The following is a 14,877-nucleotide window of genomic DNA, read 5'->3' on the forward strand; positions in this document are numbered from 1 at the left end:
TGTGGATTCAGGGGATATGGGGGTACGGGGGAATGTGGGTTTGGGGTTATCGGGGTACGGGGGAATGTGGATTTGTGTAAAACCAGATGAGATCTGATCTCATTGAACAGCAGAGCGGTTTGAGAGGTGGAATGGTCTACTCCCGTTCCTAAGTTGTCAGTTTGCACGAAGGAAGTGTTTCTCTTCACAGAGTCTTTAATATGGAATGGTTCACTGAAGTGTTTAGGTTTACTGTGAGGTTTGCTCCGAGATGGAAACAATGAGGAGCAGGTACACGGTGGCACAGTGGTTAGCACTGCCACTTCACAGCGCCAGGGACCCGGGTTCAATTCCAACCTCAGGCGACTGTCTGTGTGGAGCTTGCATATTCTCCCCACGTCTGTGCGGGTTTCCTCCAGATGCTCTAGTTTCCTCCCGCAGTCCTAATATGTGCAGGTTTGCTTGTTTGGCCATGAGAAATTGCCCTGTAGAGGGGTGTGTCTGGATGGGATGCTCTTTGGAAGGCTGGAATGGACTCGATAGGCCTACTCCCACATTGTAGGGATTCTATTATCCTGGCGATATCGAGGTCAGGGTTAATTGCAGCCAATGCTAGTAGTCAACAGGATGCCCTGGAACTTGCTCAACCATCTTTAGGTCTAGACAGGAAGGTCCCAGGCAGACGCAAAGTGGTGTTCTCCTTCTGTTCTTTGCCTCTCCGGAGGGAAAGTGGGAAATTCTTTGCAACTACAAAAGTGTCGAGGGTTCAAAGGTGGGGGAAATGTGGCCACAATCAGATAGCCTATGATCTTAGTGAATGGCACAGCAGGCTGGAGGGGCCGAGTGGGCTACCTGGGTGTTGGCATTGTCATGGGTAAGGGGGTGGTGTCAATTCTGCATCGTGGTAGGATAGGACACTGCTGGCAGAATGGCTGCTCTTTTCCCGCCCTTCTGTTCAGGATGACCTCCTTCCCCAGTACATGCCTTGGTGACGGAGTTGTCCCCCGCATTCATCAACTCAGAGGTGACATTTTTAGGACGAGGGGGTAGCAGATTGAAAACCGAGATGAGGAGAAATTACTTCTCTCCAAGGGTGGTGGATCTGTGGGATTCACTCCCCTGCATGGGGGTGGATGCCGGGACATTGCGTAAATCTAAGGAGGAGATAGAGAGATTTTTAATTGGGAATGGGTTGAAGGGTTATGGAGAATGGGCAGGCAAGTGGAGAGGAGATTAGCCATGATCATATTGCATGGTGGAGCAGGCTGGAGGGGCTGAATGGCCTTCTCCTGCTCCTATTCCTTATATGTAGCTAAGGCAAAACATTCCATTTCAATACATTTATGTTATTGTTAAGAAAGTCCAATCAACCATACTTCGTTCTTTGAATCTGATCTCTCCGCAGTAAAGAAACACTGGCATTACAACTGCATGTTTTATCATCTTCCCAAGTGTTTTCTAACCAATGAAGCACATTTAGAAAGGAAGTGTTGTTGTAATCTCAAAACGTGCAGCAGTCATGTGAATGCAGTAAGCTCCCCCGAAACAGGAATGTGACAATACTGTAGATAATCTGCTTTTAGTGAAGTTGATTGAAGAATCAATATTGGTCAGGAGATGTATCGGCTCCTTGTGATTCTGATATAACTACGAAAAGACAACAACCACTCACCTTATCTCCTTTAACTCCAGGCAACCCTCTCAAACCCTGCATTAAAACAATTAATATTAAAATATATTAAAAACAGTAGGTTTTACTATTTTATTTTTCTCATTTATTCATAAGATTTTGTACCTAGGACGGCATGGTCAGTGGCAACTTTGTAAACTTTTCACATTTGAGTACATGTGGCAATAAACCAAATTCCGATTCTAATTCCTTTCCAAAGTTTCTGTCTGTCCTATGCAGTGGATTTCCAAATCGTTGATTGGTCGGACAGGGCTTTAATATTGACGAAAAATGACATTTTGCCGAAGGTTTTGGTCTTGCATTCATCAGGACATTTTGCAAGAATACCAAGAAAGGGCGAAAGCAATCTTTACACTGAATATAATGTGTGTATAGTCACACAGAACAAAGACAGAAGTTACTGGAAAAGCTCAGCAGGTCTGCCAGCATCTGTGAGAAGAAATCAGAGTTAATGGTTTGGGTCCAGTGATCCTTCCTCAGAACACCAGACTCGAAACGTTAATTCTGATTTCTCTTCACAGATACTGCCAGACTTGCTGAGCTTTTCCAGCAACTTCTGCTTTCGTTTCTGATTGACAGCATCCACAGTTCTTTCGATTTCCATACAGAACAAATGTTGATTTTGCCCTCCAGTGGTGAGCACAAAGCTTCAGGGAAAAGTGTCTGTTTTTAGCAACATGTTTCCTTCTAGATCTTTCTGAAATCTCCAGAGATAATTGTGAATCCACTACATTCTGATCAGATGCAAGACAGCTGAGCTGTTAATGTACCATAACTCCTACTGAAGTCAGCACTGTTTTTGACAACTTATTTTCTATAGCTGGGTCCACTGCTTTCCGTCAATTATATAAATAAGTTAGATATGAACGTAGGAGGTATATAGTTAGCAGGTTTTCAGATGACACCAAAATTGGAGGTGTAGCAGACAGCGAAGGAGGTTACCTCAGAGTACAACAGGATCTTGATCAGATGGGCCAATGGGCTGAGGAGTGGCAGATGGAGTTTAATTTAGATAAATGCGAGGTGCTGCATTTTGGAAAGACAAATAAGGACAGGATTTATACACAGAGTTGTAAGATCCTGGGGAGTGTTGCTGAACAAAGAGACCTTGGAGTGCAGGTTCATAGCTCCTTGAAAATGGAGTCGCAGGTAGATAGGATAGTGAAGAAGGCGTTTGGTATGCTTTCCTTTATTGGTCAGGGCATTGAGTAAAGGAGTTGGGAGGCCATGTTGCGGTTACACAGGGCATTGGTTAGGCCACTGTTGAAATATTGCGTGCAATCCTGGTCTCCCTCCAGGAAGGATGTTGCAAAACTTGAAAAGATTCAGAAAAGATTTACAAGGATATTGCCAGGGTTAGAGGATTTGAGCTACAGAGAGAGGCTGAACAGGCTGAGGCTGTTTTCTCTGGAGCATTAGAGGCTGAGGGGTGACATTATAGAGGTTTCTAAAATCATGAGGGGCATTAATAAGGTATATAGACATGGTCTTTTCCGTGGGGTGGGAGAATCCAGAACTTGAGAGCATAGATTTAGGGTGAGGGGAAAAATTTTAAACGGATCTAAGGGGAAACATTTTCAGACAGAGGGTGGTGCGTGAATGGAATGAGCTGCCAGAGGAAGTGGTGGAGGCTGGTACAATTACAACATTTAAAAGGCATCTGGATGGGTATATGAATAGGAAGGGTTTTGAGGGATATGGGCCAAGTGCTGGCAAATGGGACTGGATTAATTTAGGATATCTGGTCTGCGCGGACCAGTTGGACTGATGGGTCTGTTTCCATGCTGTACATCTCTATGACAGTACTGCATAGGAACAGGCCCTTCGGCCCATAATGTTGTGCGGAACATGGCGCCAAATTAACCTAATCCCTTCTGCCTGCCCTTGGTCCATATCCCTCCATTCCTTGCATATCCATGTGCTTACCTAAAGTCTCTTAAACACCACTATCGTATCTGCCTCCACCACCACTCTGGCAGTGCGTTCCAGACCCCTACCACTCTCGGTGTCAAAAACTTGCCCCTTATATCTTTGAATTTTCCCCCCTCACCTTTAAAGGGATGCCCCCGAGTATTAGAATATGTCACACCAGACCATGGATCATCTCAATTACCACCTCGCTCTAGAATGTTAAGAGTTCTGCAACAAATTGGGTCTCTTACTTATCAATAAAAGGATCAGTTCCTGCTCCTGCCTACTTATCGTCAAATATTAATTCCACTCGAGATAGAAAGACGTGGAATATACTTACATCTTGCCCTGGTTCTCCTGGCTCACCCTGTGAACCCTAGAATAAGACAAAACAAGTTTAAACAGTGAGCAAAATCACCAGCCAAAGTGGGCAAACAAATGAAATTCTTTACTTAGTTCAACTCAGAGCACAACAGCGACAATGGATGTGGAGCTGGAGAAGCACAGCAGGACAGACAGTATCTGAGGAGCAGGATTCAGGCTGAAACCTTTGCAGCTCCTGTCAAAGGGTTTTGGCCCGAAACGTTGACTTTCCTGCCCCTCAGATGCTGTCTGACCTGCTGTGCTCTTCCAGCACCACATCTGTTGACTCTGGATTCCAACATCTGTAGTCCTTACCGTCTCCGAGAGCACACATTAGAATCCCTACAGTGTCAAAGCAGGCCATTTGGCCCATCAACCCTCAAAGGGACATCCTTCCCAGGCTCACCCTCCCACTTAATCCCTGTAACTCACGGCTAATCCATCTAGGCTGTACATTTCAATGTGGCCAGTTCACCAAATTTGCATATCTTTGGACTGTGGGAGAAAACCAGAGCACCCAGAGGAGACCCACACAGACACGGGGAGAATGTGCAAACTCCACACAGACAGTAGCCTGAGGCTGGAATTGAATCCGGGACCCTGGCGCTGTGGGGCAGTAGTGCTAACCACTGTGCCACCTGCCACCCATTAGCTGCTCAGAGCCAACCAAACAACTCTGTGGTATTTCACAAGAAAGCAACTGGACCACCAAGCAGGTGTGAAGGTAAAGTTGTCACCTTCTAAATGAACCACAAGGAGTGAGAGGGGGACTAGTGGTGGTTTAACCTGAGGGTCACCACGCCTCTGGTGAGGGGGGAGGTTGGGAAAATTGTCTCTCATAGTGACCTCAGTCAGTATCAGGAATTAAACCCATGGTATTGGCATCACTCTGCACAGCATAGCAGCTCTCCAGCCAACTGAGCTAACCAGCCACCCGTCCCCCACCCAAGCCTTCTCCCAGGCAGTGGTTTGGGTGGGTGGGCGGGGGTTCCGGTGAAAAGGGACTGACGCTGGAGTGGCTTCTAAACAGTTTGGGGCAATTCTCAGCTTTGCCCATGGGGACGTAGTCATACCCCCAGCTCTCGCCCCATTCCCATCCGGCCAGGCAACTCATTGATGCTAAATCAACACTGACAAACCAAGAAAATCATGAGCAGTATGAGCGGCTGGCTACTTGCCAGGAACGCCCTCGTTAGTTGCTGATGAAGACAAAAATCGACTAAAGTTGCGACTTGCCTGGTGCAAAATTGACAGGGTCAGAGGGGTGAGGTACAAATAAAGGGTCAGAACAAGATGGAAAGAGTCAAGATTAGAAAAGCACAGCAGGTCAGGCAGGAAAATCAACATTTCGGACAAAAGCCCTTCATCAGGAATCTGGATCCGGAACATCAGGAACAGGATGGAAAGATTCGGGTGCCACTCCAAGATGGTGTTTAATGGGGTGTGCAGTCAGCTGATCATGTGGAACTCTGTTCAATCCACAATATTCAATTTTCCTTCCATCTAATTCCAACAGATGAGCAAAACAGAGGCTAGTCATGAAATTAGCTCTCAAATCCAAGCCTGACCATTTTATTAAAATCTGAGAACTTAGCAGGGTCTGGAAGCATCTGTGCATAGGAACAGGGTTTGATGCCGGTATGATCCTTGAACTCAAAAGACTCACAACATTAGCTTTGTTTCTCTCTCCACGGATGCTGCCAAACCTGCTGAGTTTCTCCAGCGCTTTCCACTTAATATTTTCCTGTCCGTTTTGCACTGATTAGCCAGAGTCAAACACAGCTCCCTCCTGATCAATGACCTTCAGCACAGAGTGCTGCTGGTTTTCTTATTGAGAAGGTGACCGAATGGAAAATTATGTCCGAAGTTTTCTCTCAGACGTTTGTTTACCAGAACGAGGAAAACGGGTCGGCCGTTTCGGACTGTGATAAGGAGAAACTTCTTCGCTCAGGGTGTAGGGAGCCAGTGGAATTCTCCGCATTTGTGGCCAAAACATTGAATGTTTTCAAGGAGGAATTCGAGAAAGTTCTCATTGGAATTTACAAGAACGAGGGGGCGATCTCATAGAAACGTGACACAATCCTGATGGGACTGGGCAGGCTAGATGAGGGGTCACAGTCGAGGAATAAGAGGTAGGGAAGTCATTCAGGACTGAGATGAGGAAGAATTTCTTCACTCAGAGAGTTGTGAACCTGTGGAATTCTTTCCCACAGGAAGCCATTGGGGCCAGTTCATTAGATACATTTAAGAGGGGGTTGGAAGTGGCCTTTGGAGCTAAAGGGATCAAGGGGAGAGGCCAGGAATGGGATACTGAGATTGCATGATCGTACTGAATGGTGGGGCAGAGGGGCTGAATGGCCTACTCCCATTGTTGTGCAAATTTGGGATTGTGAGGTTTTGCATTCTTGCAAAGTGTTTACAAACTGATCCAGTGCATCGTAGATTCTCGCCTTGGCCTCCATACCTTCTCTCCTTTCGCACCGTCCATGCCTTTGTCTCCTTTCATACCCTGTGGGCAAGATAAATAAAAAACACGGTCATCCCTTTTAACACGCCGCTCCCTTCCTGCAGCGTTTGAACCACAATCCCTGAGCCTGCACTGTACCTTCATGCGACACGTCAGCGATGGAGCTGTAATGGAAATCCCCATGCTGAAGGTGGTGGTATCGTGATAAATTCACAGGGCTGGTAACCCAGGCTAACATCCTAAAGGCTCTTGTGCTATACTGATAGGTATCCTGGCCCAGAGGTAGAGACACTATGTTCAAGTCTCACCTGCCCCACAGGAGTGAAATAACATCTCTGAATTCGGAAAATATCTACAAGCTGACTCCTGAATAAAGATCATAAAATTCCACCCTCATTTTGACCACAACCCTTACAGAGCACAACAAGATCATTTGGCCCGTTAAATCTGCACTGATCCTCCAAAGATCCTCCCCTCCTACCCTACCCCTGTAACCCCTCATTTCCCATGGTTAACCCACCTAGTCTACACATCCCTGAACACTGTAGACAATTTCCCATGGCCAATTCATCACACCTGCACATCTTTGGACTGTGGGAGGAAACCGGAGCACCCGGAGGAAACCCATGCAGACACAGGGAGAATGTGCAAACTCCACACAGAGGTCGCCTGAGGCGGGAATTGAACCCAGGTCTCTAGCGCTGTGAGGCAGCAGTGCTAACCGCTGTGCCACCGTGCCGCCCGTCTGCTTAATCATTAGAAATGACCAATTGGAAAGTGTCTGACCTTGATCCAAGGCCAGTTGGATTGAAATCCTTGCTGGCCACTTTATTTCCCAGGCATCATATCGACAAAGCTCTGGTGGGTGGGGGTGGCATGTGTGTGACTTATGCTAATGACAAGGATGTGATCAAAGGGTGGCTGAAGACCCTACCACAGGATGGTGTAGCGAGAGGGTCAGTTTGTAAAGATGGGAGCCTGTTGACTTCAAAAGAAATCTGGAAGGACTGAGGAACAACAGGGCCTTTCAATTGTTGGGTCTTGTTCACCTAACAAGGGTAATGATGGATGGGCAATAAACGGTGGCCCAGCCACAGCCCTTGATTGAATAAAACAAAACCGCTCGACTACTGACATCCGGCCTTATACTTTTACCCATTCTATCATGGGTCTCTGGCAAGATGCCCTTCAGTAACTGCCCTTGAAATGGATATCTTGCCATCTCAGAGGGAGGTTAAGAGTCCACCACATTGTCGTGGATTTGGAGTCACAATCGTATATTTGCTGTCACCGTCCTCGTCCCTGGTCAGAATCCATATGACCCACTTGGTTTTAAGTTCTCGAGAGGAAATCCACACGGCAATCTAATGAGAAGGAACCCTTGTCTTAAACAGGATGTAGTTCATTGAATTATATCAACGAGGCAGAAGTTACATTGGAGTGCGAGGTGGTGTTACTGGGACAATAAGGGAGAGCTCCATTTTCAGCTGTAGTGATTGGAACGCGGGCCAGGCCGAATCCATTGAGTAGGAGATCCCTGATTGGGGTTGTTAACTAGGGGACAATCAGGGAGCCTTGGCTCACAGATATAAACAGGAGTGCCAAAGCCTCCTCATTCTAGGGACTGACTTTGGATGAGCTAGTCATAGTCCATGTACTGTGCACGTGTAAATAAAAGGTGACTTGGTGATGGGATGCCTACCTTCTTGGAGGTCTTTTGTAGGCCTTACTCCCATAAAGTGCAAAGCTAATGCCTCACCTGAGTTATAGAATCCCAACATTGCAGAAAGAGGCCATTCGGCCCATTCAACTCACCTAGCCTGCAGTGAATTGTTGTAAAAAACCATCTGGTTCACTAATGTCCAGCAGAGGAACTCTGTTGTCCTTACCTGCTCTGGTCTACATGTGGCTCCAGGCCCACACCAATGGGGTTGGTTCTGAACTGCCTTCTGAAATGGCTCAGAAAACTGTTTAGTTCAAGGTCAATGTCAATGTCAATGAGGCAACAAAGGATGCCCATGCAAACGATGCCCACCGCCTATGAAACAATACATTTTTGAAGATATTCTCCGAAGTTGTCCCGACTCCAGAGACACAGTCACTACTCTACCTTCATAGTGTCTCTGAGGGAGCTGTATTCTAGCTAGTTTCTCAGCACAGAACAGCATTGTGCTCAGTGAAGGGGAAACACCAACTTACCGCGTCTCCTTTGAGTCCTCTCTGCCCTGTGCCTCCGGGCAATGTCAATCCAGACTCTCCCTGAGAAAAAGGTACAGCACACAGTGAGGCAACGCTTCCTTTCTCTGATTAAAACCCCTGACCCAAATCAAAGTCAGCATCACACACTTTGATTCCATTTTGCAGTTATTTGGGGTTTAATGTCATAAAAGATCAACTTATTCTCCTCTCTGCCTTCCACGAGAGATCTGTGTTATGACGTTGCAATGTTTTCTTGCATCATCAGGACACTGGCATTCATATTGTTACGATGTAAATGGGGAAACTGTACTAATAATTGAGCTCAGATTAATTAACTGTGTAGCGATCCAATTTCAACCACCAACATGATCAATTTGGTTTGTAGACCTCTATGCAGGACAACAGTACTAGCGTTTAAGGAACATATGAGGACTCTGGGTCTATACTCAATAGAGTTTTGAAGGATAAGGGGGGATCTAATTGAAACATCCAGAATACTGAATAGCCTGGACAGAGTAGATGTTGGGAAGGTAGGAGAGACTGGGACCCGAGGACACAGCCTTAGATTAAAGGGGAGACCTGTCAAAACAGAGATAAGGAGAAACTTCTTCAGCCAGAGAGTGGAGAATCTATGGAATTCACTGCCACAGAAGGCTGTGGAGGCCAGGTCATCGAGTATATTTAAGACTGAGGTAGATGGGTTCTTGATTGTCAAGGGGACCAAGGGTTATGGGGAGAAAGCAGGAGAATGGGATTGAGAAACTTATCAGCCGTGATTGAATGGCAGAGCAGACTCGATGGGCTGAATGGCCTAACTTCTGCTCCTACGTCTTACGGTCTTTTGGACAGCTGCTTTGTGATGAATAGTGATACTAAGAGTGTGGGTTCAGTCCCTACAGCAGCTAAGGTTACCATGGAGGTCTCACTTTCACAAAATTATTCCTCATCTGAGGTGGTGCTGACCCACAGGTTAAACCATTTCCAGCTGTACCTTGCTTAATGAGAATCTGGTACCTTTAATTCAGAGCTGTTTTTGTCATTATCAGGAAATGAGCTCTATTTGTTGAAAACACACATTCTTCAATGAATGGTAGAGAAAGGAATTACTAATCTACGATTATGCAACTTAAACTATTCCCCTTTGAAAGTCAAAATGTACGAAAACACATAAACATTCATGAATAAAACAGACAGCTTGATACATATATTCTGGATGAGAAAGATGTAGACAGGGGAAACAAAATTCTACATCATAAAGGTAGATTAAGCATCTCTCAAAATGCCTTTGATTTTAGCAATGATAAAATGCTGGTATCTGTAGTGATATTTATAGCTCAATTTGATAATTGATGGACCAAGGTTCTTTCTCACATTGGAATTTTTTCTCCCAAGGTGCTTAGTTTTGTTTTGTCTTTTGCTCACCACAAAGGAAAGGGAGAGAGATGATTCCGTTTGCCGTCTCTGAATGGCTATGGTTTTCCCCCAAATCTGTAACAAACTGAAGGTCAGCCAATCCTAGGGCTGTCTTCTACTGTCCTTGTCCTTCTAGATGGTAGGGGTTTCAGGGTTTGGAAGGTGCTGCCTAAGGATCCTTGGTGAGTTGTTGCAGTGCATCACGTAAATGATACACACTGCTGCCACTGTGCCTTGGTGGTGGTGGCAAAGGGTGCGGATGTGGTGCCAATCAAACGGGCTGCTTTGCCCTGGGTGGTGTCGAGCTTCTTGAGTATTGTTGGAGCTGCACCCATCCAGTGAAAACTAGGGAACACAGTTTCGGAATAACTGGTCCCCTGCTTCATACCGAGGAAGACTTTCCTCAGGGAGTTAGACGGTGGAATTATTTTTTCCCAAAAAGCTGTGGAGGCTGGTCACGGCATTTACTGAGGGCTGAGGCTTTTGATAGACAAGGGAGTCAAGGATTATTGTGGTGGTGGTGGTGGTGGGGTTTCAGGACTGGACCGTGGAGTTGACTTCACAAGATTGGCCATTATCTTATCAACTGGTGCAGCAAGCTTGAAAGGCTGAACGGCCTATGGAGGGTTGCAGAAGATACAAAAATCGGTGAGATGGTAAATTGTGAAGATAGACTCAGATTACAGGAGAATATAGACTGGTCAGATGGGCTGATCGGTGACAAATTAAAATCTGGATAAACGTGGGATCAACATTCCTTAAGGGGACCCTCGAACATGCACAACCAAGGTCTCTATGATCAGGGGATAAAGTGGTTCAGGAGGGTATGAGACACTTGCCTTTATTTGACAAGGCACAGAGTTTAAAAGTAGGGAGGTTACACTGGAACTGCATAAAACGTTGGTTCGGCTGCAGTTAGAGTACTGTGTGCAGTCCTGGAATCCATATTACAGGAGGGGTGTGACTGCACTGGAGAGGAAATTTATCAGGATGTTGCCCGGGCTGGAGAGTTTCAGTTAGGAAGAGAGGCTGGACAGGCCAAGGCTGTTTTTCTTAGAGCAGAGGAGAGTAAGAGGGTACATGGACGAGTTGAGGGGCATAGGCAGGATAGACAGCAAGAAACTCTTCCCTTGATGGAGGGACCAATGACCAGGGCTGGGGGGGGGGCGCATAGACTTAAGGGATGCAAGGAATTCTTTTTCACCCGGGATGGTGGGAATCTGGAACTCCCTGCCTGTAAGGGTGGGAGAGGTAGGAACCTTCATCACATCAAGGAAGTATTTAGATGTGTACTTGCAATGCCAAGTACACAAATGCTGGAAAATGGGACTCGAATAGTGAGGTGATTATTTTCGACTGGCACAGACTCAATGGGCCGAAGGGCCTTTTCCTGTGCTGTAATCTCTTTGCCTCTGTTCCAATGTAGACTTGGAGCAGACACAGGGCCAAAGGGCATAATACTGTGCTGGAATTTCTACACAATTATTTGTTGAAAGCAATCTTTTCTGCTGTATGCCTTCAGTATCCTTACCTTGTCTCCTTTGACTCCAGGCAATCCTGTGATTGACTGAAAGGAAAAACACATATTGAAACAAGAACTTCCATGAAGTCTGCTTTGAGTTATTTCCCTTTAATTCCAATCCAGGTGCTACTCTTCACACAGGACTTGCTCAGATCAAAAAAATACACCGCACCCCCCCACCCAACCTCAAACCGTGCCAGTCACTGTCCCTCAGAGTTTCTCTTGACACCTATCCTCTCCCTCCCATATGTCATTCACAAAATCAAACTGAACCAAGAAGGATTCTTCAACTGGACAAAAAAATCAGGAACTGTGGATGCTGGAATTCTGAATGAAGAAGAGAAATTGCTGGATAAACCCGCTAGGTCTGGCAGCATCTGTGGAGAGTGAAACAGAGTCGATGTTTCGGGTCCAGTATAGCTCTTCTTCAGAATAACACCCAAGATGTTTCCCTCCAGAGACGCTGTCAGATCTGCTGAGGCTTTCCAACCAGTTTCGGTTTTTTGATTCTTCAATGATTTAGGCTTCACGCTTTCAGAACATCTTGTTGTCAAGAGGTGTGTGACTCACAGTTCCATTTGACACGTTGGAGAGATGGCTATCCCTGTCTCTGATGGTCGTGTCTGCCAGTTTTGCCCTTAGTCCGAGAGTGACACCTGTCTGCAAGCTCTTTCTGTACACTGTAATACTCCTCTCTCTCACACACTTTCCCCTCGCTCCGAATTAGAAGGCCTGGGTTCAAGTTCTGCCTGCTCCAGACTGGAAAATATTAACCTTTCACACGTATAGACTGCACCAGCCTCTCTTCACAGTCTCCTGCACGTCACTGTTAGATCCTAATGTACGTCACCATGTCATTATCACCTCATTAAACCACAACCCAGCCAGCCCTCACCCTCAATGCAGCAGCAGCTGTGGTAGATGTGAACATGCACAGGGGCATCTCGATGCTCCTGGTAGAACATGGGTCAGGGTCCTTGATCTGAAAGGAGAGGGGGGTTGGGGAGGGAGATCTGGTAAAGTGAGGAGGGGTGTACTGGGACCCAGTGAAGGGGTAATGGGACTCTGGGGTAGGGAAGGTGTTGTTGGGACCCAGAAGAGGGGTAATGGGACCTGGAGGTGGGAGGGTGGTTTGGGGCGTGGAGGTGGAGGTCAATGGGATCGCAGGGAATATTTGAGACCTAGAGATGGGGTCTTGAGATCGAGTTGGGTGGGAGGTATTGGCACCCAGCAGAGGGAATCCTAGGAAAGGGGGAATGGGGAGAAGGCCCCAGGAGTGGGGTTAGTTGGGAAGATGGGGAAGAAGGAGACTTGTGAGAGTGTGGTTGGATAATGGGACCTATGAGAACACTCACCACGCACCCCACCCCTCACCCCACCTTCACTATCCAGAGCTCAAACCCCGTTTCAGTTGCAGGGGTCAGCACGTGAGCCACTTTGTGGCAAACAAAGCTAATCCCTTGACCACATGTTCAGGCTCCTTACTCCCTCAGGCCTTGTTCCTGGGGATTAATGACGAAGAACCACGAGTTGCTAATCTCACAGCCGTGTCATCGCATGACTCCTGGTGGCAGGCAGCAACGGAGGGTTTTGTGTTGTGTGGCACTGCAGGGAGAAGCTGGATTTGGTGGTGTTAATGTGCCCTAACTAATTGCAAATGCTGACACACCTCACTGATGCCAGGTTGAGACAGTGACTTCATGTTGGAGAAGGGTTGGTAATTCTCTACAGTTGCTTGAGTGTCAAACATCAGTTAGGTGAAACTGAGGGCTGCAGATGCTGGAGATCAGAATCAAGTTTATAGTGGTGCTGAAAAAGCACAGCAGGTCAGGCAGTATCCAAGGAGCAGGAAAATTGACGTTTCGTGCAAAAGCCCTTCACCTGCCCGAAACGTCGATTTTCCTGCTTCTCGGATGCTGCCTGACCTGCTGTGCTTTTCCAGCACCACTCTGGCCTTGACCCCGTCAAACATCAGTTACCAACAAGGAGCTGGGAGGGTTAAATACAGGCAAAGGAGAGAGAAGAATTTTTTTTCCCGCCAATATAAACCACTTCCATCTGCCATTTCACAGATGTCACCGTGGCTTTGCAGCTGAGTGCATGGTCTACAAGGAGAAAGTGAGCACTGCAGATGCTGGAGATCAGAGTCGAGAGTGTGGTGCTGGAAAAGCACAGCAGGTCAGGCAGCATCCGAGGAGCAAGAGAGTCAAACGTTTCAGATATAAGCTTATGCCCGAAACGTTGACTCCCCTGTCCCTCCGGTGCTGCCTGACCTGCTGTGCTTTTCCAGCACCCCACTTTTTGACAATGCATGGTCTATGAGCTATTGGGACAGCTCTTGGAAGGAAACCCTTGCCTTTATTCACTCATGGGACATCGATGTCTCAGGCTGGGCTAGCAGTTATTGCCCATCCCTAGTTGCCCCTTGAGAAGGTGGGGGTGAGCTGCCTTCTTGAACCGCGGCAGATCATGTGCTGTAGGTAGACCCACAATGCCCTTAGGGAGGGAATTCCAGCATTTTGGCGCAGCAACAGAGAAAGAACGGTGATATATTTCCAAGTCAGGATGGTGGGTGGCTTGGATGGGAACTTGCAGGGGGTGGTGTTCCCATGCATCTGCTGCCCTATATGGAAGTGGTGGTGAGTTGGGAAGGTGCTGTGAAAATCTATTTTCCAGATATGATTCCAACCAATGGAGAGGTTTCCCCCTATTGGCCTTGACTCCAGTTTAGTTCAGACTCCTTGATGTCCCATCTAGCCTTGATGTCAAGGGCAGTCACTCCCATCTTCCCTGATGAACACGTGTCGGCTCTGCAGCTTCGCTGCAGAAATTACCTTTTGCCTCAGAATTCTTTGATGCCATTAAAGCAGAAGACACTTGAGTGAAACACAAATGCCCACTGCCATTCATTGCCCTACAGTATGGTGGTCTCACCCATACTGCCCTCTGGGTAGAATCACATAATCCCTAGAATCATAGAATGGAAACAGGCCATTTGGCCCAACAAGTTCACACTGACCCTCTGATAAGCATCCATCCAGACCCATTCCCCAATCTTATTCCTCTACATTTACCTCGACTAATACACCTAACCTACACATCCCAGAACACTAAGGGCAATTTAACATGGCTAATTCACCTAAACTATACATAGAGTCATAGAGATGTACAGCATGGAAACAGATCCTTCGGTCCAACTCGTCCATGCCGACCAGATATCCCAACCCAATCTAGTCCCACCTGCCAGCACCCGGCCCATATCCCTCCAAACCCTTCCTATTCATATACCCATCCAAATGCCTCTTAAATGTTGCAATTGTACCAGCCTCCACC

General features: G+C 46.9%; 1 protein-coding gene across 1 annotated transcript in view; it reads right to left on the bottom strand.

The window, feature by feature from the left end:
• LOC122559237 (collagen alpha-1(VII) chain-like) overlaps window positions 1-14,877 on the bottom strand; it is a 262,907-nt gene that overhangs the window by 38,200 nt on the left and 209,830 nt on the right. Inside the window, exons 78-82 of the mRNA XM_043708618.1 lie at window positions 11,554-11,589; window positions 8,610-8,669; window positions 6,408-6,452; window positions 3,921-3,956; window positions 1,652-1,687 (exon numbers count right to left, since the gene is read on the bottom strand). Of these exons, the coding sequence (XP_043564553.1) occupies window positions 1,652-1,687; window positions 3,921-3,956; window positions 6,408-6,452; window positions 8,610-8,669; window positions 11,554-11,589 (213 nt within the window). The remainder of the gene's footprint in view (window positions 1-1,651; window positions 1,688-3,920; window positions 3,957-6,407; window positions 6,453-8,609; window positions 8,670-11,553; window positions 11,590-14,877) is intronic.

Source organism: Chiloscyllium plagiosum, chromosome 18 (assembly GCF_004010195.1).
Source record: "Chiloscyllium plagiosum isolate BGI_BamShark_2017 chromosome 18, ASM401019v2, whole genome shotgun sequence".
Lineage (NCBI taxonomy): Eukaryota > Metazoa > Chordata > Chondrichthyes > Orectolobiformes > Hemiscylliidae > Chiloscyllium > Chiloscyllium plagiosum.